A 26110-nucleotide genomic window follows, 5' to 3' on the forward strand; every position below is an offset into this window, starting at 1 on the left:
TAGAAATAGGTGAAAAAAGAAGAGAAGCTGAAGGCAAAGGAGAAAAGGAAAGATATACCCGTTTGAATGCAGAGTTCCAAAGAATAGCAAGGAGAGATAAGAAAGCCTTTCTTAGCGATCAATGCAAGGAAATAGAGGAAGACAGTAGAATGGGAAAGACTAGAGATCTCTTCAAGAAAATTAGAGATACCAAGGGAACATTTCACGTAAAGGTGGGCACAATAAAGGACAGGAATGGTATGGACCTGACAGAAGCAGAAGATATTAAGAAGAGATGGCAAGAATACATAGAAGAACTGTACAAAAAAGATTTTCATCACCCAGATAACCATGATAGTGTGATCACTCACCTAGAGCCAGACATCCTAGAATGTGAAGTCAGGTGGGCCTTAGGAAACATCATTATGAACAAAGCTAGTGGAGGTGATGGAATTCCAGTTGAGCTATTTCAAATCCTCAAAGATGATGCTGTGAAGGTGCTGCACTCAGTATGCCAGTAAGTTTGGAAAGCTTAGCAGTGGCCACAGGACTGGAAAAGGTCAGTTTTCATTCTAATCCCAAAGAAAGGGAATGCCAAAGAATGCTCAAACTACTCCTGCACAATTGCACTCATCTCACACGCTAGTAAAGTGATGCTCAACATTCTCCCAGCAAGGCTTCAACAGTATGTGACCATGAACTTCCAGATGTTCAAGCTGGACTTAGAAAAGGCAGAGGAACCAGAGATCAAAGTGCCAACATCCATTGGATCATAGGAAAAGCAAGAGAATTCTAGAAAAAGCATCTGCTTCATTGACTACACCAAAGCCTTTGACTGTGTGGACACCAAACTGTGGGAAAATTCTGAAAGAGATGGGAATACCAGACCACCTTATCTGCCTTCTGAGAAATCTGTATGCAGGATAAGAAGCAACAGTTAAAACTGGACATGAAACAACGACTGGTTCCAAATTGGGAAAGGAGTATGTCAAGGCTGTATATTGTCATCCTACTTATTTAACTTATATGCAGAGTGAAGTGAAGTGAAAGTCACTCACTTGTGTCCAAATCTTTGCGACCCCATGGACTATACAGTCCATGGAATTCTCCAGGCCAGAATACTGGAGTGGGTAGCCTTCAGGGGGTCTTCCCTACCCAGGGATTGAACCCAGGTCCCCTGCATTGCAGGCGGATTCTTTATCAGCTGAGCCACAGAGTACATCATGCAGAATGCTGGGCTGGATGAAGCACAAGCTGGAATCAATATTTCCGGAAGAAATATCAATACTATTAGTTATGCAGATGAGACCACCCTTATGGCAGAATGTGAAGAGGAACTAAAGAGCCTCTTAATGAACGTGCAAGAGAAGAGTGAAAACGCTGGCTTAAAACTCAACATTGAGAAAACTAAGATCATGACATCCAGTCCCATCACTGCCTGGCAAATAGATGGTGAAACAACGGAAACAGTGACAGACTTTATTTTCTTGCGCTCCAAAATCACCCTGGATGGTGACTGCAGCCATGAAATTAAAAGACGCTTGCTCCTCGGAAGAAAAGCTATGAGAAACCTAGACAGCATATTAAAAAGCAGAAACATTACTTTACCGACAAAGGCCCATCTAGTCAAAGCTATTTCTTTTCCAGTTCAAGTACGGACATGAGAGTTGGACCATAAAGAAAACTGAGCTCCAAAGAATTGATGCTTTTGAACTGTGGTGTTGAAGAAGACTCTTGAGAGTCCCTTGGACTGCAAGGATATCAAACCAGTCAATCCTAAAGGAAATCAGTCCTGAATGTTTATTGGGAGGACTGATGCTGTAGCTGAAGCCACCTGATGTGAAGAGCTGACTGATTGGAAAATATGCTGATGCTGGGAAACTTTGAAGGCAGGAGGAAAAGGGGACAACAGAGAATGAGATGGTAGGGTGACATCATTGACTTGATGGACATGAGTTTGAGCAAGCTCTAGGAGTTGGTTATGGACAGGGAAGCCTGGTATTCTGCAGTCCCTGAGGTTGCAAGAGTCAGACACAACTGAGTGACTGAACTGAAGTAACTGAAAATCACCATTAGAATCTATCTCTTCTCCATTTTGATTGTGTCTTTGATCAGATTTTTGTTTGTATTGGTAACAGTAGAGATTGTGGTGATTGAAATTTAATTAGTAAAAAGTCATAGAATTTGAACCCACACAGTCTGATTTCAGAGACCTTGTATTTAGCCATTATATTATGTAACTCTACTACAGTTTATTTAACCATTCATGTTTCTTTGAACCTTTACTTAGTTTCCATGGTCATATACGTTAATTTTTGTTAGTATTTCTGAATGTGACCTTAGGATAAAATCCTAGAAATATATTCACCAATTAAAGGATTGTCTAAAAATTTTTATAGTTAGTAGGAACTATGCACCTACAGCCTGCCTGTTAACTAAGAAACAGATTTATAGACAATAAACAATCCCTGAACACCTAATACCACTTTTCAGCCAAACCTAACTTTTTGCCTACACCTATGGCTGATTCATGTTGATGTTTGACAGGAAACAACAAAGTTCTGTAAAGCAAGTATCCTTCCATTAAAAAACAGAGAAATTTTTAAAAAATAAAAAGAAAAGATAGCTTAGTATTTCAGTTGATTAATCTAGGTTGAAGAACTTGTTTTTCTTGTTTTGCTGGACATTGTATCTTGGTACTTTTCTCATATTCCTTCCATATTATTTCATCACTGATTACTGTGTTCAGATTGCCTAAACAAAATACTATATATGCTATTAATGTTTTAAGACAAAGCTCATAAACTTGTAAAATTAAAAATTCAAGATTAGTTTATTCCTAAGCTAATGAAAAATAATTAAAAGAAATCTAGGGAACAGAAGACATTTGTGGTCAAATCTAAAATGCGTTGCTGCCACATCAAAGTATAAATAGTAATTTTGTTTGGCTTGTAGAATTGTTAGTAATATACTCCCCCTTTCTCTGCTTTCTAAGTTTGCATGTGCTCAGTTGCTAAGTTGTGTCCTAGTCTTTGTGACCCAATGGACTATAACCAACCAGGCTTCTCTGTCCAGGAGATTTCACTAGTCAAGAGTACTGGAGTGGGTTGGCATGCCCTTCTCCAGGTAATCTCTGGATCCAGTGATCAAACCCATGTCTCTTATGTCCCCTACATTGGCAGATGGCCAACTAGCGCCACCTGGGAAGCCCAAAATATAAGATTTCTTATCAAAGAACATTTCTATTTTTATCCATCATGCTAAAATAAACTAGTAGTATAATTATTTAAAATTTCTCTTGTTAGATATGACCCAGTCACACACTTAGACCTGTGATTTGTGATATATAAGAATTAAAGTTTAGAGCAGTTGATAGACTGTAATAATCATTTAACCACCTTTCTTCACACTAGATTATTTATTGGGAACAATACATTTTTAAAAATTTGCAGAACAGTGCTATTTTCTCTGCCTCAGAATTAATTTAGGGAGATGGGACAAAAGGAGGAGAAAAGAAAAATCTTTATTTATTTTCTCTACAACTGTCTTCTAGACTTAATGTTCTAATTGAGAGCTACAGCTGAAATATACAAGCCTCTGAGAGTGAAGCAGGTCCCCATTGTACATTAAATATTAGCATAGTTTACTTTTTAGATAATACAGAGGAGCCAGTGTACTAAAAGCATTGGATCTATGTAACTGCTGTAGACAACTTTTTAAAAGATGAAGATTGTGCAAATGTATGTACATTCTTTGTGGCTTTCATATATTAAATTTTGTGCTCTTGTGGAAGATTTTCCAACACCTAATTTGAGGTTCTATCCCTATTCCTGTGGTTAATTGCCACTTCTAAAGAGTTATAATCCAATTACAAAATTCAAAAGTTTGTTAGCCAGAATACTTTTTACCTTTTTACTCTTACCCAAATTTTTAAAAGTGTTTTGGCTTTTATTAATTTTAATAACAAATAGTACAAATTTTTTAATAAAATGACAACTTTTTCTTATGAGTTTGGCAAAAAGTGCTTTATCTTAGGCAAGTTACATAATATCTTTAAGCTTTAGTTTCTTCTTATGGAGTAGAGATAAAACAATGCCAAGTACCTTCAAGGGTTGTTGTGAGAATTAAATGAATTAAATCATGGATTAACAGACATCAGTTCAGTTCAGTCGCTCAGTCATGTCTGATTCTTTGCGACCCCATGAATCGCAGCACGCCAGGCCTCCCTGTCCATCACCAACTCCCGGAGTTCACTCAGACTCGCATCCGTCGAGTCCGTGATGCCATCCAGCCATCTCATCCTCTGTCATCCCCTTCTCCTCTTGCCCCCAATCCCTCCCAGCATCAGTCTTTTCCAATGAGTCAACTCTTCGCATGAGGTGGTGGCCAAAGTACTGGAGTTTCAGCTTTAGCATCATTCCTCCCAAAGAAATCCCAGGGCTGATCTCCTTCAGAATGGACTGGTTGGATCTCCTTGCTGTCCAGGGGACTCTCAAGAGTCTTCTCCAACACCACAGTTCAAACGCACCAATTCTTAGGCACTCAGCTTTTTTCACTGTCCAACTCTCGCATCCATACATGACTACTGGAAAAACCACAGCCTTGACTAGAGGACCTTAGTCGGCAAAGTAATGTCTCTGCTTTTGAATATACTATCTAGGTCGGTCATAACTTTCCTTCCAAGGAGTAAGCGTCTTTTAATTTCATGGCTGCAGTCACCATCTGCAGTAATTTTGGAGCCCCAAAAGTAAAGTCTGATACTGTTTCCACTGTTTCCCCATCTATTTCCCATGAAGTGATGGGACGGGATGCCATGATCTTTGTTTTCTGAATGTTGAGCTTTAAGCCAACTTTTTCACTCTCCTCTTTTACTTTCATCAAGAGGCTTTTTAGTTCCTCTTCACTTTCTGCCATAAGGGTGGTATCATCTGCATATCTGAGGTTATTGATATTTCTCCTAGCAGTCTTGATTCCAGCTTGTGTTTCTTCCAGTCCAGCATTTCTCATGATGTACTCTGCATATAAGTTAAATAAGCAGGGTGACAATATACAGCCCTGATGTACTCCTTTTCCTATTTGGAACCAGTCTGTTTTTCCATGTCCAGTTCTAACTGTTGCTTCCTGGCGTGTATACAGATTTCTCAAGAGGCAGGTCAGGTGGTCTGGTATTGCCATCTCTCTCAGAATTTTCCACAGTTTATTGTGATTCATACAGTCAAAGGCTTTGGCATAGTCAATAAAGCAGAAATAGATGTTTTTCTGGAACTCTCTTGCTTTTTCCATGTTCTAGTGGATGTTGGCAATTTGATCTCTGCTTCCTTTGCCTTTTCTAAAATCAGCTTGAACATCAGGGAGTTCACAGTTCACATATTGCTGAAGCCTGGCTTGGAGAATTTTGAGCATTACTTTTCTAGCGTGTGAAATGAGTGCAATGGTGCGGTAGTTTGATCATTCTTTGCCATTGCCTTTCTTTGGGATTGGAATGAAAAGTGACCTTTTCCAGTCCTGTGGCCACTGCTGAGTATTCCAAATTTGCTGGCATATTGAGTGCAGCACTTTCACAGCATCATCTTCCAGGATTTGAAATCGCTCAACTGGAATTCCATCACCTCCACTGGCTTTGTTCGTAGTGATGCTACCTAAGGCCCACTTGACTTCACATTAACAGACATAGGTGATTATAGAATACTGACTAGAGTTCCCTGTGCTATGTAGCAGTGATTGTTGTTTATCTCTTTTATATATAGTAGTGTCTATATGTTAATCCCAAACTCTGAAAAGTTTTTCTAGTAGAAAATAGAAGATCGTCTTTGTGGGCAGAGGAAATGACATGTACAAAGAATCAGAATTATGAAATGTCAGATGGTCCTGGAGAGGAACAGGGTAGTAAATAATCTTAAACAAAAAGTGATTATAAAACCGTGGAATAGGAACCATGGTAAAGTGACAAACCTGTACATGAATTTGTTAGTGCTTTTGTTCATTCTCAAAATTTCTTGTTCATCTAAAGAAAACACTTAAGTTTTAGTGAGGCCTAGATGGCACCCCACTCCAGTACTCTTGCCTGGAAAATCCTATGGACGGAGGAGCCTGGTAGGCTGCAGTCCATGGGGTCGCAAAGAGTTGGACACAGCTGAGCAACTTCACTTTCACTTTGCACTTTCCTGCCTTGAAGAAGGAAATGGCAACCCACTCCAGTGTTCTTGCCTGGAGAATCCCAGGGATGGGGGAGCCTGGTGGGCTGCCGTCTATGGGGTCGCACGGAGTCAGACACAACTGAAGCGACTTAGCAGCAGCAGCAGCAGCAGCTCACTATTATAGAAATTAAATAGAATATCCATAAATAAGAAAGCTGTGATAATACCTAGTCTTAGAATGTAGAACGTTGTTTGTGGATATGTAAATTGTTAAAACCACCTTGGAAAATAATTTTTATTTTAAAAATCAGAGCATACATGTGTTTTATAATTCCAGCATCTCTACCTGTGGTATAGGTATGAGAAAAATTGTTTTAAATGTCTATCATGAGGCCTGTAGAAGAATGTTCTTAGCACTGTTGTTTGAAATAGTAAAAAATTAAGTGTTTTGTCTTAGGCAAGTTACATACTCTCTTTAAGCTTTAGTTTCTTCTTGTGGAGTAGAGACAAAATAATGCCAACTACCTTGAAGGGTTGTTGTGAGGATTAAATGAATTAGATCATGTAAAGTACTTGGGACAATGTCTGATACATAGAAAATGCTTAATATATGTTAGCTGTCAACCCTACAAGTGAAAATGAGTGAGCTATTGCTACATATGTCAACATGAATAAATTTTATGCAAAAAAAAGTTGAGCAAGAAAAGCAGGTCCCATAATGTCCCAAGTGGCATGGTATCAGTCAAAATCCAGAAACATCTATAACTAAATATTGTTTAGAAATAGTATTTGTGTGGTAAAACTGTACAGAAGCGTAAGAAATTGGACAATAAACAACTCCTTCAAGATAGTATTTTCCTATCCAAGTGGTATAGATAGGGGATGCTGTTGTCGTATTGATGTTATTTGTTGTCTTGGTTATTTCTCTTTTTGAAGTTTGGGTGATAACTATGCACATATTTACTTTATTACCTTTATGTTATTATATCTGTAGTCCTTTATATAAAATATTTCCTAAGGGAAATGTTAATGGTTTGGTGTATACCATTCCTTATACTGATAAAATTTTAAAATATCTATTTATCCATCCTTGACAAATAGGATCATGTCATATTAACAATTGTATACCTAGCTTTTTTTCATTTAGTAGGTCTTGTGAGTACTGCATACAGATCTTTTTAATGGCTTTTTGAATTTTTCATATATATATCATAAATTTTTAACCAGTCCCATGGTCATACAGCCATAGGATATTTTCTTTTTTCTTATCTTTTTTTGTTAAAAAAGAGTGCTAAGATGATTATTTGTTTATGTATGTATCTGTATAAAAGTTTCTCACAGAAGAACTGCACTCTCACCAACAGTACAAAATATTATTTCTCCATACCCTTCCCAGTATCGAGTATTATTATGTATATTTTCCATCCTTTCTAGTCTGTATAAAAAATTGGCATCATAGTTTTAAATCTTTAATTGAAGTCTACCATCTTTTCATGTATTTATTATGTTTCTTTTTCCTATGAAATAAACTAGACTTTATCTTGTATCTCAGTGCTTCTAGGGTGAGAGAGCTCATTTCTATGGATTGCATAAATTGTTTATCTTATGAAAACATTCCTCAGACAGTAATGATTCTCTGCCCTCTATTTTCCAGTGTGTATAGGGCTCCCCAACAGAACTTTGATAAGTGGATACCTTATAAAGATTCTGAGTAGGAAAACCAACAAATTTTCATGCCTAAACTTTTCACGAGGCAATCATTTAGAAACCTGCTAAAATAAGACAGGCAAAAAAGATAATGAAAGCTTGCATTAAGAGAGTAGCTAAGTGGGTATGGAGAGGAGAAAATGGATTTGAAAAACACTCAGAATTTTAGCTTGTTTTTGAAAATTATTTTATTTTATTCACCAAAAGAGATGTTCTGCCTGAATCCAAGACTATGATTTTACATGAAAATAAAGGGAGAAAGTGTATGGATTTTAAAAGAAACCCACCTTACAAAAAGTGAACAAGCTCTTGAAAATTGGAAAAGCATTCATAATCATACTCAGGAATAGAATTAGCATTCATTTTATATCCTTTAAATCTTTTATCTTTTCATGCTTAAAATAGTGTAAATATAATTTTATATATGGACTTTTTAGCACTAAGTAATTCTCCACAATTTAGATATTATTCATAAGCCTAATTTCAAATGACCACTCATTACGTTAAGTGGACATACCATAATTTAGATAACCATCCCCTTAATTTGGGACATTAAAGTTGTTTCTTCATTTTTTACTATTAAAAAATTTTCTGAGGAAAATATTTTATGCCTAAAGCTCTTTCCATTTAGTACATTTTTTTTCTTTACTAGATCGAGTAAATGGTCAAAATGTATACATGTTTTTAAAGCTTTTGATATATTTTATTAAAAGTGCTATTCAGAAATGGTTGGCCCAGATTTTACTCCTGTGTATAGAATTAGCAGTGAATGAGAATGACCATTCTCCTGTCACCACTGTTTTTTTTTTTAACTTCGTCAGCTTAACATACATCTAAATTTAAGCTTGCTGAAAGAGATACAGTTAGGTAGTAGAAAAATGCCCTTTTTCCGTTAAAGATTCTCTACAAATGTTTCTCACAATTCACAGATAGTATATCCCTTATTGTAGATTGTAGACTGTACATATTCAAACAGTGAAGGTTAATTTGTTTCACCAGACTCCTGAAAGATGTTTTAGTTATTTTATTAACTGAGACACTTTAAGGTGTATAGCTGTAAATTTACTGTGTAGTATGAAATAATTCTATAGGTTAATTCCAAGTAGTTTGGTAAGCATTTAATAGTTGAACTAAACCATTTATTACCCAACTATCATCCACATGTTTATTTGTTTAATAATGAAATAATGCTTTTTATATTTCCCTTTAAAAATGTACTTAATCAAAAGGAAATGTATTTACTGTTTAATGTACAGAATATAAGTATAATTAACCTTAGTCATACAGTAAAACACTGGGTCATGAAACCATTTTATATTTGTTCAGATACATATTATTAAGTAAGTTTTATTTTATAGTTGTTAAATGACTTCCGTTAGATTAGAATGCAGTAAAGACAACCTGATCCAAATAGTTGTCACCATAAAAAGCATAATTACTTCATGACCATTCCTGATACTATGACTAACACTGCAATTTGTGCTTATTTATAGTTTTTAGTCTTTGAGTTATCTCAGCTGACCCTGAGATTTTTATTGTACAAATATTGTACCCACTTTATAATAAAAAGGAATTGTGATTTAGAAAAGTCAGTTGCTAAAACTTTATACCCTAGGTGGATAAGATAGGGTTTCAACCTAGGCCCTTTCTCTAAACCTTTCTGTTGTTCTTATTGTTTTCGTCTATTCAAGTTGTTTATGATTTTTGACAATTACTTGGGTCATTTATTTTGAAAACTCTGGAAGAAATATATTTCCTGAATTTTTTTTATTCTCAACTTTTATCATGAATTTTGAAAGAATGTTTGCTGGATACCATTATCTAGCCAACTCCTTTGCAATAACTGAGCATTGTCATAACACAGGGGACAACTATTAGGAAAATTATATAAAAATAGCAATTAACTGGGTTTGGCACAGTTAGTTTTCAGTAGACAGTAGATTCTCAGATACATTTTTAAAGTTTAATTGACTACTTCCTGATAAAATAGCAGCTTTTAGTTTTCAGAGCATTTTTGTATATATTATCTCACTAAATCCTTACAATAGTCCATGTAATAAAACTGTGTAGGTATTATAATTATTTAATAATTGAAAAAATCGAGTTCCAGAGAAATAAAATGTTATAAAACTACTTTGTTTCAGAGCAAGGGCCATTATGTGCATTTATAAATTTATAATATCTTGCCATTTAATGAGTTTTATTGTTTAATTTTAAAGTAAGCCAAATTTTAATGTTTTTATTTTTCTAAAATAGATTGTAAAGGTTTCTCCTTTTAAAAATATTAGCCCTGTTATGATTACTATGAATATTTTAGAATGAGGCAGTAAAAGTATTACTGTCATTTTACTTGGTTGTCACTGTTTCTTCCCAGATAACTATATACTAATGGGAAAAATAATAGCAAGTAGTTATCTCATTTCTTAAAAGAAAAGAAACAAAACTTTCTCAGGACTTTCTGTTTTCTGATGTGCTAAGTTTCACTTATTCAGTATTTATTTCACAGAAATATTGTTTATGAAATTTCAAAGCATTTCATTCATGACTGTGATTGATTGACATATCTCCTTCCCTGAGTCTTGTGTATGATTTGAATCCTTCTAAGTAATCCATAAATTCAGGCTAATAATTCATTCCCTTATTGAACAAGATCATAGACTACTATCTTCCTTCTTTGACCCATCATATCATACAGTACAGTCTTTGGTACTGTGTAAAAAACAGTTTTCAAAGAAAATTTTCAAAGTAACAATTCTACTGATTTGCATTTTCTTCCTCATAATTTCTTCACTTTTTGTGTACATATTACTTTTAGTTATAATTAACAGCTTTACTATAACCAGATACATCTCTCGCATGGTATGGTTAGCCTTCTGATTCATCCTATATTGTTTTCTATAAGACGGTCTATTTTGCTCATAAACTTGAGTTTTGTTTTTTTTTAATTCATATTCTTTCATTTTGACATGGCTTCATAATGTGTATTTTATTTTTGGGAAACTGCCATACACAGTGATGTTGCTACATATTGACCAACTTCCTGAATTCTTGTTAGTGAAGGTATTTTGTTTTGTTGCTGTTTTTGTATTCTGGCAACTAATGAGTTGGGGATTGTTCCCATTAGGCAGCTGAAGAAGATACTTCCAGTTCTCTAGTGAAAGATCATCTTTTCCATCAAGATACCGTGGTTACCAGTGAGCCTTACAGAAGCTCAAGACCTTCTCCCTTTGAAGGTCTAAATGCCAGAAGTGTCTACCTGCGAAGCCAAGCCAATCAGGTGAGAAGATAATCTTTTCCAGCATCAGGGTCTTTTCCAATGAGTCTGACTAGAAGCCTGACTAGAAGCTTATCACTTTTGTGGATCTTGTTAAAAGATGTAGTTTTTGGTTTCATGATACTCTCCATTAATTTCCTGCTTTCATTTCATTGATTCCTACACTAATTCTTACTGTTTCTTTTCTTTACCTTACTTTGATTGAATCTTCTTTTTCTCGTTTCCCAAGGTTCAGTTCAGTTCAGTCCAGTCACTCAGTCATGTCCGACTCTTTGTGACCCCGTGGACTGTAGCACGCCAGGCTTCCCTCTCCATCTCCATACGTTCTTGGAACGTATGCAAACTAATGTCCATCGAGTCGGTGATGCCATCCAACCATCTCATCCTCTGTCATCCCCTTCTCCTCTTGCCTTCAGTCTTTCCCAGCATCAGGGTCTTTTCCAATGAGTCAGTTCTTCACATCAGGTGGCCAAAGTATTGACGTTTCAGCTTCAGCATCAGTCCTTCCAATGAATATTCAGGACTGATTTCCTTTAGGATGGACTGGTTGGATTTCCTTATAGTCCAAGGGACTCTCAAGGGTCTTCACCACCACCACAGTTCAAAAGCATCAGTTCTCTAGTTCTCAGCTATATTTATAGTCCAATTGTCAATCCATACATGACTACTGGAAAAACTATAGCTTTGACTAGATGGACCTTTGTTGACAAAGTAATGTCTCTGCTTTTTAATATGCTGTCTAGGTTGGTCATAGCTTTTCTTCCATGGAGCAAGCGTCTTTTAATTTCATGGCTGCAGTCACCATCTGCAGTGATTTTGGAGCCCAGAAAAATAAAGTCTGTCACTATTTCCATTGTTTCCCCATTCATTTGCCATGAAGTGATGGGACTGAATGCCTTGATCTTAGTTTTCTGGATGTTGAGTTTTAAGTCAACGTTTTCACTCTCTCACTTTCCATTAAGAAGCTCTTTACTTCGCTTTCTTCACTTCCTCATCTGCATATCTGAGGCTATTGATATTTCTCCTGGCAATCTTGATTCCAGTTTGTGCTTCATCCAGCCCAGCATTTCTCATGATGTACTCTGCACATAAGTTAAATAAGCAGGGTGACAATATACAGCCTTGACGTACTCCTTTTCCTATTTGGAACCAGTCTGTTGTTCCATGTCCAGTTCTAACTGTTGCTTCCTGACCTGCAAACAGATTTCTCAGGAGGCGGGTCAGGTGGTCTGGTATTCCCATCTCTTGAAGAATTTTACACAGTTTGTTGTGTTCCACACAGTTTGTTGTGTTCCACACAGTCAAAGGCTTCAGCATAGTCAATAAAGCAGAAGTAGATGTTTTTCTGGAACTCTCTTGCTTTTTCAATGATCTAACAAATGTTCGCAGTTTGATCCCTGGTTCCTCTGCCTTTCCTAAATCCAGCTTGAACATCTGGAAGTTCATGGTTCATGTGCCGTTGAAGCCTGGCTTAGAGAATTTTAAGCATTATTTTGCTAGTGTGTGAGATGAATGTAATTGTGTGGTAGTTTGAACAATTAAGGTAGAAACTTTGATTATTAATTTTAGATCTTCTTTGCTAAAAATATATTCAATGCTATAAATTTCCCTCTGTGCACTGCTATCACTGTATCCCACAGCATTTGATACATTGTGTTTCATTTCTTTTTAGTTCAAAATACCTTTGATTTCTCTTGAGATTTCTTCTTTGACCCATGTGTTTAGAACAGTGTTGTTTAGCTGCTACTTGTTTGGGGATTTTCCAGGTATCCTCTTATTGAGTTCTAGTTTAATTCCTCTGATCTGAGAACACAGATCACAGATACAACACAGATTTGTATGATTTCTACTCTTTTAAGTTTGTTAAGCTCCATTTTATGTCCCAGACTGGTCTGTCTTGGTTAATGTTCCATGTAAGCTTAAGAAAATATGTATTCTGCTCTTGTTAGATGAAGTTTTCTTTAGATGTCATTGTATCCACTTGTTTGAAAGTATCGTTTCGTTCACCCCTGTGCTTACTGATTTTCTGCTTGCAGAGTCTGTCCATTTCTGAAAGAGGGGTATTGAAGTTTCCAGCTATGGTAATTGGTACATCCATTTCCTTGCAGTTTTACCAGTTGTTGCCTCATGTAACTTGATGCTGTGTTTTTAAGCACACACACATTAAAGATTATGTCTTCATGGGGGATTTAACCCCTGCGTTATATAATGCCCTTCTTTATCACTGGTAATTTTCCTTGCTTTGAAGCGCCCTCTGTCTGTATTTGTATTTTCTTCTGGCTAGTGGTAGCATGGTATATTATACTTCATTCGTTTACTTTTCCTTTAACAACACTAAACTGCTTTACAGGTAGTGGGTGAACTCTATGTTAGCAATAATCCTAATTCCTCCTTCCATTTCTTCTATCTTTGCTGTCATCCATTTCACTTTATATGCATATACCTGTATATATATAGGTATGTAAATATATGCTGATTTTTGAGCAAACCTCTCTCTTAGCTCAATTAAGAATAAGAAAATTAAAAGTTTATATTATTTTCCCTTGTTTCTCCTAAAATGTTCTTCCATTGTCATGTAGATCCAGGTTTCTGACCTATATTATTTTCCTTCTCTCTAAAGAACCTCTGTTGACATTTCTTATAAGGCAGGTCTGCCAGCAAGAAATTTCCTCCATTTTTGTTGCCTAAGAAAGTCTTTCTCTCTCACTTTTTAAAAACTGATCTTTTTTTAATTTAAGGTTTGTTTTCACATAATAGCTTATACCTCTTAATCCCCTTACCACATGTTGCTGGCTCCTTCCCTGTCCCCACTGATAGCCACTCATTTGTTTTCCGTATCTGTGAATCTGTTTATTTTCTGTTGTATACAATATTGTGTTAAATTTTTTAGATTCCACATATAAGTGATGTCATACAGTATTTGTTTTTCTCTGCCTGACTTATTTTACTTAGTGAAATAACCCTCCAAGTTTATCTATATTGGTGCACAGGTCAAATTTTCATTCTTTTTTTCATGACTGAGTAGTATTCCTGTGTGTGTGTGGGTATGTGTCGGTGGGTGTGTGTGCGTGCACATGCGCGCGTGTACGAACACACCACATCTTATCCATTTGTCTGTTGATGGACACTTGTTTTCATATCTTGGCAATTGTAAATAATGCTGCTATGACCATTCCCTTGTGGCTCAGCTTGTAAAGAATCTACCTCCAATGCAGGAGACCTGGGTTCAATCCCTGGGTTGGGAAGATCCCCTGGAGAAGGGAAAGGTACTGCTGCTGCTGCTAAGTCGCTTCAGCTGTGTCCGACTCTGTGCAACTCCATAGATGGCAGCCCACCAGGCTTCCCCATCCCTGGGATTCTCCAGGCAAGAACACTGGAGTAGGTTGCCATTTCCTTCTCCAATGCATGAAAGTGAAAAGGGAAAGTGAAGTCACCCAGTCGTATCCAACTCTCAGCAACCCCATGGAATGCAGCCTACCAGGCTCCTCCATCCATGGATTTTCCAGGCAAGAGTACTGGAGTGGGGTGCCATTGCCTTCTCCGAGGGAAAGGCTACCCACTCCATTATTCTGGCCTCAGAATTCCATGGACTGTATAATCCATCGGATTGCAAAGAGTTGGACACAACTGAGCGACTTTAACTTTCACATGAATATTGGGATGCATATATCTTTTTGAGTTAGTGTTTTTGTTTCTTTCAGATATTTACTCAGAAGTGGAATTGTTGGATCATATGGTAGCTCTATTTTTAATTATTTGAGAAACCTTCATACTCTTTTCCACAGTGGTTGCACCAATACATTACCACCAGTCTCCTTCACTTTTGAAGGATAATTTTACAGGGTACAGAATTCTAGGTTGGAGGACTTTTTCTCTTACCACTTTAACTATTTCACTTCACTCTTCTTGTTTACATGGTTTCTGCAAAGAAGTCCAATGTAATTATTCTTTAAAAGTAAATTATTTTTCCTCTGGCATCTTTCAGAATTTTTTTTATCTTTGTTTTTTTTTTATAGTTTGAAAATTACATGCTTAGATGCTTTTCTTTTCTTTTTCATTTTCTTGCTTGATATTCTCTGAGTTTCATGGATCTATGACTTGACATCTGACATTAATTTGGGTAAATTCTTAGTCATTATTATTTCATGTATTTCTTTTGTTATTTTCATTCTTCTTCTGATCATTCTGTCTTGTGTATATGTACAAAATTACACATTTTTAAATTCTTATACCATTTTTAAATATTCTGTTCTTTTTTTCCCCACTTTTTGTTCTCTTTCCTTTCAATTTTGGAAATTGTTATATTCACATACTCAGAAGTTTTTTACTCAGCCATGTCCAGTCTACTAGGCTCATCAAAGGTATTCTTCATTCTCTTAGTGCTTTTGATCTCTAGCATTGGGGCAGGGCCGGCGGTGGTATTCTTTATTAGGATTTCTGGCTCTCTGTTTGCATTGCTCATTTGTTTTTGTATTCTATCTTGCTTTATATTTTAGAGTGCTTAGCATATTGATCATAGTTGTTTAAAATTCCTAGTCTGCTGTTTATAATATCCCTGTCATATCTGGTTCTGATGCTTGTTGTGACATTTCAGAATATATTTTTGCATTTTGGTGTGTTTTTTAATATTTTTTTGATTGCTAGACATAATGTGCTGGGTAAAGGAACTGCTGTAAATAAGCCTTTAGTGATACAGTGGTAAAGTGTGTGAGAAAAGAAAGCATTCTATGGTTATGATTAGGTATCAGTCTTTAAGTCTAAGGTTTTTCCCTCTGGATTGTGCATTTCAATTATATATATATATTTTTTTTCTCCCCCTTTAGGTGAATCAGGTGGTTTGAGATGACGAGGGTTGGGTATATATCCCTTCCTGACTCTGATAATACCATAGTAGGTCAGGCTCTGATTCATTAGTGTTTCCTGAGGACAAGTCTTGTTACAAAGAGTGTTCCAGCACATTTCATAATGGTTCTTTCTCCCCTCTCCATGCTGGAAGCATGCAGGGATTTTTCTGATATTTACTGTGTAAACTTGGTTGAGCTGTTAGAGGTAAACTGACAGAAGCTTGCGGACGGACGTCACAATTAGTGCCTTCCCCTTCCCCTAGGAGTGTTTAACTCCCCGTTGTCTATCCTGAGCCTCCAGCAGTTTGTCAATTACAGTTGAGATTTTTTTTTTTTTTTCCCTACCCTGACACTAGTTTCCATGGTGATCTCTACTCATGAGTCTCTGCAGTCTTAAGGGTGGGGTTTGTCCTGTCTTCCTCTTTCATGGATCTAAGAAGAGTTGTTGATATTTTTATTGTTATTCCACTTTTTTTTATTTGTAATTGCAGCAGAATGGCAACTTCCAGCTCCTTACATGCTGAAACTGAAACCAGAAGTGAAGTGTGTGCTGCTTTTAAAATTTCATTTTAAATGTATTGAGAAAGATCTGAGTTTAAATAATAAACAGGATGACTCAAATAATACTTTATATTAAAACCATTTTGAAAAACCTTACTACTAATAGATTATGGAGTTTTGAAATACACATATATAGTTTCACTAAAAATAAAATAAGAAATGTGTTCTTTTGTCACTTAACTAGGAATTGTTTGTATTTTAGATAATGTTCAGTCATCCAGGCCTAGACATTCAGGACAGAAGTCTAGAATATGGACAGCGGCAAATGCCCAAGGAAAGTGGAGGCCTGAAGTCCCAAAATAAGGTAAGAAATCTTAGTTTTATCCTCTGCTTTGGCATATAACTAATTAACATATGAGTGAAATTTCCAGTCTTTCTAATTCTCCATGTAGTTGAATTGTACTAGAGTTATTTTTTAGTGTTATAAACTTGCTTATTTTTTATATATACTTCTAAACCTCATTACTTAAATTTCCTCCAGATTTCTGGTTTGAGTCTGGGAGATTGTCACAGTGTGTTTACCACCGGTAGGAATTGTTGTAACTTTCTGCATCCATCACTCCATCGTTAGTCCACACATGGGATTTTTTTAGCCACAATTCCAAATGTCTGGAGAATGAAAGTTTGGAAGCCCAACCTAGATCATGGACTTACTTACAAACTAGTCACTGTGTCTTGTCACACTAGTCACTTGTATGGGTGAAGGGAAGGGTCATTTTGATTTATGCCTAAAAGATGTACTTTCCCCCCTAGCCTGAAACAGCCTACCGGAAAGGTGAGAGAGTATGGTGTGCTTTTCGGTCATTTTCAGAGGCTTGTATAGCCAGACTATGAATATGTGTACTTTGCGTTAGTTTGCTAGGGCTGTCATAACAAAATACCACAGAGTGCCTTGAACAACAAAAACGTATTTGCACACAGTTCTGCAAACTGGAAGTCCAAGATCAAGGTGTTGATACATTTGGGTTCTTTCATGGCCTTTCTCCTTGGCTTGTCAGTGGTCACCTTCTGATTGTGTTCCTTTTTTTCTCTTTACACACACATTTCTGGTGTCTCACTCTCTGTGTGTCCAAATTTCCTCTTCTTATAAGGACACCAGTCAAATTGGGTTAAGGCCTACCCCAAGGACCTTAGTTTAATCACTTTTTTAAAGGCTCTATTTCCAAATGCAGTCACATTCTGAGATACTGGGATTGAGGCCTCAACATATGAAATTGGAGGAAACACAATTCAGCTCATAATGTTCTACCCTCTCTGGTCCCTCTTCTCACATGCAAAATATATTCACCTCATCATAACACTCTGAAAGGCTTAACCCATTCTATTTTTTTAAATATAAATTTATTTGTTTTAATTGGAGGCTACTTATTTTACAATACTGTATTGGTTTTGCTATACATTGACATAAATCCGCCACGGGTGTACATGTGTTTCCCATCCTGAACCCCCCTCCCACACTTAACCCATTCTAGTACCATCTCTAGGTCCAGTGTGTGCGTACTAAGTCACTTCAGTCTGGTTCGACTGTTTGTGACCCTATGGACTATAACCTACCAGTCTCCTCTGTCCATGGTATTCTCCAGGCAAAAATACTGGAGTGGGTTGCCATGCCCTATTCCAGCGATTCTTCCAACCCAGGGATTGAACCCACTTCTTCTGTCTCCTGCATTGGCAGGTGGGTTCTTTACCAGTAGCACCACCAAGATCTCATCTAAATACCATCCTGTAAGTGTGAGTGAGACTCAGTTTGATTCATCCTGAGGCAAAATTCCTCTGGGCCCTTGAGGAAAGTGGCCCTACTCCCTTGGTGATAGTGTCATTCCTGAGAATTTTCCAGGGCTTCAAGTTCTGGTTCTATTTTGTTTTTAAAATTACACTTCAGTTTATCACTTTCTTCTCATATTTTACTATAAACGGTAAGGAGGAACCAGGCTATATCCTTAGCACTTTTCTTAGAAATTTCTGCTAAATATCCAAGTCCATCTCTCACAAATTCTGCCTTCCATGAAACACTAGAATACAATTCCCCCTGCATTCTTTGCCACTTTATAACAAGGGTCATCTCTCCACCAGCGTCCAACAGTGTATTTATTCCTCGTTTCCATCCAGGACCCTCACCAGAAACGCCTTTAACGTTTGTGTTTCTACCAGGCCTCTCTTCACGATTACCTAGGCTTTTTATAACACACACCTCAAAACTCATTCAGCCTCTACCCATTATCCAGTTCCAAAGGCATTGCCACACTTTTGTTAGCACAGCATCCCACTCCTTGCTACTGAAATCTGTATGAGTCAGGGTACTCCAGAGAAACAGAACCAACAATATGTGTATATATATATATATATATATATAAAGAGAAAGACATTTACTTTAAGGAATGGCTTATGTGATGTTGTTGTTTAGCCTCTAAGTTATGTCCGACTCCTTTGCAATCCCATGGACTGTAGCCCACCAGGCCCTTTTGTCCATGGGATTTCCCAGGCAAGAATACTGGAGTGGGTTGCCATTTGCTTCTCCAGGGGATCTTCCCAACCCATGGCTCAAACCTACTTCTCTTGCTTGGCAGGTGGGTTCTTTCCCACTGAGCCACCTGGGAAGCCCTCTCTATCTGGGAGAACCTACTTATATGATGGTATAGGTACATATTCAAATCTTCAGAGTAGGCTGTCATGCTTGAAACCCGAGCAAGAGCTGTAGTCTGTATTCAAAGGCAGTGTGCTGGCAGAGTTCTTTCCTGCTCTTTCTTGGTCCGTCTTTGTATTATTAAAGCCTTGAACTGATTGGATGAGGGTCATCTATGTCATGGAGGATAATCTGTTATGCTTATATAGTCCACTCATTGAAAATGTTAATCTCATCCAAGAAACATCTTCACTTAAACTTGCAAACTAATTGACCAAATATCTGGGCAAGTAGGCAATAAAAGTAATCTTGATTGTTATTATTGAAATTTTCATCTCTTTCATTTTTAGGTCCCTTTGAAATCAATTCGACATGTCAGCTTTCAAGATGAGGATGAGATTGTCAGAATAAACCCTCGCGATATCTTAATACGCCGCTATGCAGACTATAGACATCCCGACATGTGGAAAAATGACCTGGAGAGAGATGATACTGACTCCAGTGTTCAGTTTTCTAAACCAGACAGTAAAAAATCAGACTATCTGTACTCTTGTGGGGATGAAACTAAGTTAAGTTCACTCAAAGATTCTGTGGTATTTAAGACACAGCCTTCCTCATTAAAATTTAAGAAGTCAAAACGAAGAAAAGAAGATGGTGAACGTTCTCGCTGCGTATACTGCCAGGAAAGGTTTAATCATGAAGAAAATGGCAGGGGAAAATGTCAAGATGCTCCAGACCCTATTAAGAGATGCATATATCAAGTTAGTTGCATGCTCTGTGCAGAGAGCATGTTGTATCATTGTATGTCAGACTCAGAGGGAGATTTCTCTGACCCCTGTTCATGTGACACTAGCGATGACAAGTTCTGCTTACGATGGTTAGCCCTAGTAGCTTTGTCTTTCATTGTACCATGTATGTGCTGCTACGTCCCTTTGAGAATGTGCCATCGTTGTGGTGAGGCATGTGGGTGCTGTGGTGGGAAACATAAAGCTGCTGGATGAAAGCATCCAGTGATGAAATGAGCTTAAAATCTTTGTGTCCAGGAATTAGCTAACTTGGATTTGTGGAAGCTTTTGGCAAGCATTCTGCAGTCTTGCCTGGTATCCTTGGGGCCACACGTGGAGGAAGCAGAACTCATCGGTTCTTGGCGTTTCACAAATGCTCGCCATGCCTTTTTCCCTGGAGTGCATGGCATGTTTTGTTATAGGTTGTCAAGAATATTTGCAAAAGGAAACCATTTCTGGTTATTGGCAATATAAAGTGAACATAAAATATGATCCAACTAAAAGGGATTAAATTTTTTTGGCATTTTTGTATATTTATGCATTAGGTGATGGGACCTTTAAAGGTTTGAATTCATTAAGATATAAACTAAAAGTGCACTAGGGGACAGTTGGATTTCAATCTAAGAAAAGTTAACACTTGGGAATTGTAAGAAGTAAAACAAGTGCAACTAAATCATTTATTAGTTGTTTTTTGAAAGCAGTTTTATGTATAAATAACAAATGTTTATATTTAACTAAATAAAAGGTACGAATTATTACATATAAAGCTTTTCTTCCCCTTCCTAGTTCTGAAGTAGATGTACATATATCTACTGTCACATTCCATTATATTTTGAATATTTTACTCATCTAGTTAATAACGTTTTTATTCCATGTGAATGATTTTATATTTTCATCGTCATTTCCCTTTGGCTACAGTTTATATTGAGTTATATCTGTACATTCTGGTAATCTAAAATTCTTATAAAATATTCTAATAGCCTTGAGTGACCAACTTTTTTTTTTTAAGCACAGATGTAATTGTCTAATGTTATGATGGGAACATAACACTTATTTTTATATAAAAAGAGACTGAGTAAACATTATAGAAAAAGTGAGGTTTTGGGTTGTTTTGTTTTGTTTGTGGTATTCAACCAGCAAGTTGTTTTCTTTCAGAATTTCCTCCTTTCAAAAAACTATATTGCATTTACAAATGTTTTACAAGGTGAAAAGTGCAACTGGATAGAGTCAAACAGTTTCCTCCTGAGACTTCCACTTATCCTTCTGCTAATCCAGAATATGTTCAGCTGTGTTAATAATATTTTAGCTTAATCCTCAGTGCTTATTGTCACATAACAATGATAACTTTTCTCATTTTATTTAAACTGACCAGAAGCAAAATTATGCTAGTGTGCTAAACTACCCCAGAAAAATATTTAATCCAACATCCTGAATGAAATATCTTATATGTTTAAATTTATTTTCTCTTGCAGAGCATTGTCCTACTGGATGTTTTATTTGCAGAGTAGTTGCATAAATGTTCCAGCAAGCTGTAAAGTACTTTGGGGTCAAATTGTCTTTTTTTTTAAGTGTTACATTGAAACTCTAACCAAGCAAGGGGGTTCCTAAAGAACATTCCCTTAAAGGGATAAAGTTGAGAAGTGTGCCTTTTTTTTAATGGCTTGAAGTTTCAGAAATGATCAAAATTAAAATCACACTACTGTTTGAAGCTCATTTTCTATGCAGATTTTAAAATGTCATTTACATAATCATTCTTTTTACATATCACACTTAAAAGCTTGTGTTAGCTTTCTTTCGCCCCAGATCAAACTGAACAATGTACATAACACTGTCTGTCTGTAAAATACTTTTTTTTAAGAAAGCATTTATATTTATATGACAGCTTGAACTGACAACATTGTGTATATAGATCATCTTGAAGTATTATTTCACATTGAAAAGAAGAAAAATATATTGATAACTATAGATGTTATGAAGAAGAGGTTATTTCTAGTTTTGTACTAAAAATCAATCGGTTGAACTAAGTCCAAAACATGACACCGTAGCAGCGGTTTTAAGTCTTATTTTTACTGTTTCTATATTTGGATGCTGCTACGCCAGATGATCTTCATCCCTGAAGTTTTCAGCTAAACTTGGTTTCCTAGAATAGACTGTTAACTTTCAAAATTACTTTTTATTGATAAAATGGAAATACTGGTTTTCCTTGTGACTGAATTTTCATATTTGTAAGTGCTGAGTTTATAATTCAGGTTTGAGCAGGTGTGAATAACTGAAGAAAATAACTTGCTGGCTATATAGGAAAATGCTGTGGAAATGAACTGTGTATATACTTCTGGGAAGAACAAATTTAATCATTTCTTCTGTTGAGCACTAATCAGTATAGTGCAACTCCTGGTTCTGTACTGTATTTTATATGCAACATATATGCTTTAATATTTTAATGTTTGTGCATTAATATTTTCAATTTGTTTAACCACTTTGCTGCTAAGATCTTTCCATCCCATCCCCAATTTTTCCTTTACAATTTTTAAACAAGTTTCTTCATTAAAAACTACGGTGATGAAATGGTTTTTATTTTACCTTGAATCTTTATAGTTTAACACACCAAGGCTCCAAATCAGTCTAGAAGGCTAACTCATAATGTTACCTGAATCCCTTATGTGGAAATTTTCTCGTGAGTAAATTAGAATTATTATGTGAAAATAAATGAATAGGTTAAATTTCTCATTCTTAAACATGTGTATAGATATGTTTGGGAGCATTTTCTCAGTCTGCGTACAGATTTGACACTGCCAATTGGCTTGTCCTCTAAAATCTTTCTTTTCAGTTTTAATCTGATAGTATAAGCAAATGGCTAAGCAGAACTGTTTAAGTAATAGTAAATACCAAAAGTGAAAACAAGATTTTGATCTGATGGCTTGTTCAGAATTAATAATTCTTAAATGATTTTCCTCTGACTTGACAGGGGAATCACTTGATTTCTGAAGAAATACGAGGTATGTAACTTCAGCACCACCTACTGGATAATTTATAGACCATACTTGAGGGTGGCAGTTGGGATCTGACAGGGTTCATCATTACTGCCAGTAAAGGGCTATTTAAGGGGCAGCCACCTCCAAATGGAGAAAGCAGGAATAAGAAATATCTCAAAAGAGCTGTAAAACCAGTCTTTTCCCTAATGTGTCTTATTGGTCCTGAAAGATTTTAAGCACTTTTTTTCTTACGTATCCTGTTTTAAATATTTATCAATATTTGGAACTGGCAATCAAACTTAATGGATGTGCCGAAGCATTTATAGAACCAATTCTTTTAACTTGTAAAAGCCATTGCTAAAATGGTATTCTTTTCCTCCCATTACCAGTCAGGGAGAACTTTTTAGAAAAAATAAACGTCACTGTATTTCATCATGACAACTTCAGAGAGTGTGTGTGTCTCTGGGATAATACTGGGCAAGGGTTAGAATTTAAAGGGGAAAACTTAAAACTACCTATTTTTATTGGTTATTCAGCAGTGCCTAAAATGAACTTTTGAAGTAATACAAATGCACTTTCAATTCATGTGTATAGTGCCATCTGATATCTTGGGTAAGTCTTGCTTTTTCTTTTTCTCTCCCCAGCCCCTCTTAAGTGAACACCACAGAGATGATTCTTATTATTTATATGTCTCCAAAATGCAGGAAACATGTACTTCCCTCCAGATTCAGAGAAGCTTAAGGATGTTTGTTTTATGGAAATTTACTTTAGGTTTTGTGATACACTTTGGAATATGTGTTTTAAGATTGGGTTTTTTATTTTAGCCCAAAGAGACATGAAATATAACATTTTACTACATAAAAATTTGAAAGCTTGTTACCTGGAAAACATAAATTCTTAACTAAATATTCTCATTCTTGATTTCCAGGATCACATATCTAAGTATATGGGGAAGCACTAGAAACTTGCATCATTGTTGCACCAAAAAAAAAGAGATTGGTCTATACTCTGCAATAATAGCACCATAAGGTGTTTTTCAATGAGTCAAAACATCTAAAATCACAGCCTGAGATAATTTATATAAGCCAAAAAAAAAATTTTTTTTAAAGGGCTTTAAGGTATTAAGGTACTGTTTGCCTAGCAGCCAGGTGGTTATAAAACTTTCATATGCTTTGATACACTGATGTTAGCCATTGTTCCTGAAAGCTCCTTAAATTGCATAAGTTGCTAGTTTTGAGATTTTTCAAGAATAATCTAGTTGAAAAGCCTTTGTATTAAAATACACAATAGATTTTTGTGAACATTGCCAGTATGTAGTGTCATTTGCTTTCTATTTTTGACCTCAAAAGTGCCTCACTTGTATATTATTTCCATTGAAAGCTTGACTGCATTCTTTCTAATAAGCAATGAAAAATTGTTTAACTCATGCCATAATGTATCTCCTTAGATATAGTTGACTAGCTTGCCAGTTTGGGATATATAATGTAAATATGCATATATAAGTTTGTAACTGTTTTTGTTACATCATACCCATGTAATTGGACATATCAGATGATATCATAAGAATTTGTTTTAATTACCTGATTAAACCTATCATGAAATATAAAAGGACTTTTTCTTACTCTTCTAGAGGTTAGCAAACTATGAGTTAATAATTCTTAAAGGAGAAAGCATTAATAGAAATGGAAGTTTTTGATCATAATTTTAAGGTGTGTTTTAACTGAAAGTTCATGTGTAGTTCATTTTAATGACTTACTTATTCACTCTTGATTGTCTCCAGATTTATTTTGTAGTTTGTTACCTGATACATTATTTGATTTTGGAACATATTACAACTAAATCTGGATTAACCTCATTAAATGATATGTGGGAAATTTTTAACCCACAACTATTACTCTTTTACACACACACACACACATATATATATCATAATAGCAGCATTTCACTTAACTTAGTACTATAAGCAAGAATAAATGAAAAATTATTAGGACAGTGTTCAAAAAATCATAATGTATTTAAACACCAGAATAACTTTTAAATTGCTTTATTACATTTATATTTATTTGAAAGATCAAGCATTAACTTTATACCTCTATCATGAATCATGAAATACAGTCTCATGTGTTTATTTACAGGTTTTCAGATTTACTTTATATTCTTCACATCAAGTTAATACCCACAAGTAAGTAGAATAGTTTTTACACAAGAGGAATTGAAACTAGGGTTTCTGCTTGACTGTCAATATAGTGTCAGGCACACAGTGGTCCTTAAAGAAAAATCAACATTAATAATATGAAAGCAGGAGTCAACTCAAAATTTAACTACTCTTAAGATTTGCAGTTTTAGAGGGATCCTTAAAATAATGACAAAATATATTCATAATAAAAGTCTAACAAAATCGTAGTTGAAATGGTGTTTTCTTTTGTCTAGCAGTCTTAATTTTTGCTACATAATGTTTTTAACTGATCACTTTTAGTTCTCAAATAACCCTGTAATATAAGTATTATTTTACTAAAGAGATTTAAGCGTCAAGAGGTTAAAAAATGTACACAAGATCAAATTAGAGGTACCAGGTTTGAACTGTCTTATTCCAAATTCCTTGCTTTTAGCCACAGTGCAGTTTCTTGTTTTGTTAGAGTCACAGATGTACTTAATAGAACAATCATTGTTCTGTTAAAAAAAATTGTATTTAAGCTGAACAATGTGATTATTTGCCTTAAAAGACAAAACCTGTCTTTAAACAAGAGTTGCATTTAGTATCAGGGCTGCTTCTTACATGTGATGATGAGGTTATGTCCTGTCTTCCCTCAAACTTAATTCTAACGTGGAAATAATACAATAACCAAGCAGCTGTATACACTTTGGAATGAAAGTAAGATAGGAAGAATTCCATTTCCTATACTAGGAATAATGTCTTCAACTTCTCCAAATCGATGAAGGAAAGATTTCATGGAGAAGAAATTTCAATAGTGTATTATAATTCTTTTTGAAATTCTTACCCAGAATGACCAGCAAGCTTAAATGTTTGTCTTTCATCAGAGGAACCCATGGTGTTGCACTCTCTTTAAGAGAAAACAAGGTTGTATGAATGTAAAAGCTCCCAGCTGGTGAACAGTTCTTACTAAAATTCTTGTTATCAAAATAAAATATACAGATAGCCTGAAACCCCACAGTTCTTAGAAAGAAATAGGGGTTCAAATCAAATTATTTAAGATTACTGAAAAAACT

At 35.7% G+C, this 26110-nt stretch overlaps 1 protein-coding gene across 2 annotated transcripts in view; it reads left to right on the forward strand.

Annotated features, from left to right (window-relative positions):
• Positions 1-20572, forward strand: part of SPRED1 (sprouty related EVH1 domain containing 1) — a 118525-nt gene extending 97953 nt beyond the window's left edge. The window contains exons 5-7 of one of the 2 annotated variants that reach the window (XM_052647075.1): positions 10948-11100; positions 16705-16806; positions 19476-20572. In XM_052647075.1, coding sequence (XP_052503035.1) covers positions 10948-11100; positions 16705-16806; positions 19476-20126 — 906 coding nt within the window. In that variant the 3' untranslated portion in view covers positions 20127-20572. The remainder of the gene's footprint in view (positions 1-10947; positions 11101-16704; positions 16807-19475) is intronic. The other variant, XM_052647076.1, reaches the window with a different exon arrangement.
• Positions 20573-26110: the final 5538 nt, after the last annotated feature.

Source organism: Budorcas taxicolor, chromosome 10, assembly GCF_023091745.1.
Source record: "Budorcas taxicolor isolate Tak-1 chromosome 10, Takin1.1, whole genome shotgun sequence".
Lineage (NCBI taxonomy): Eukaryota > Metazoa > Chordata > Mammalia > Artiodactyla > Bovidae > Budorcas > Budorcas taxicolor.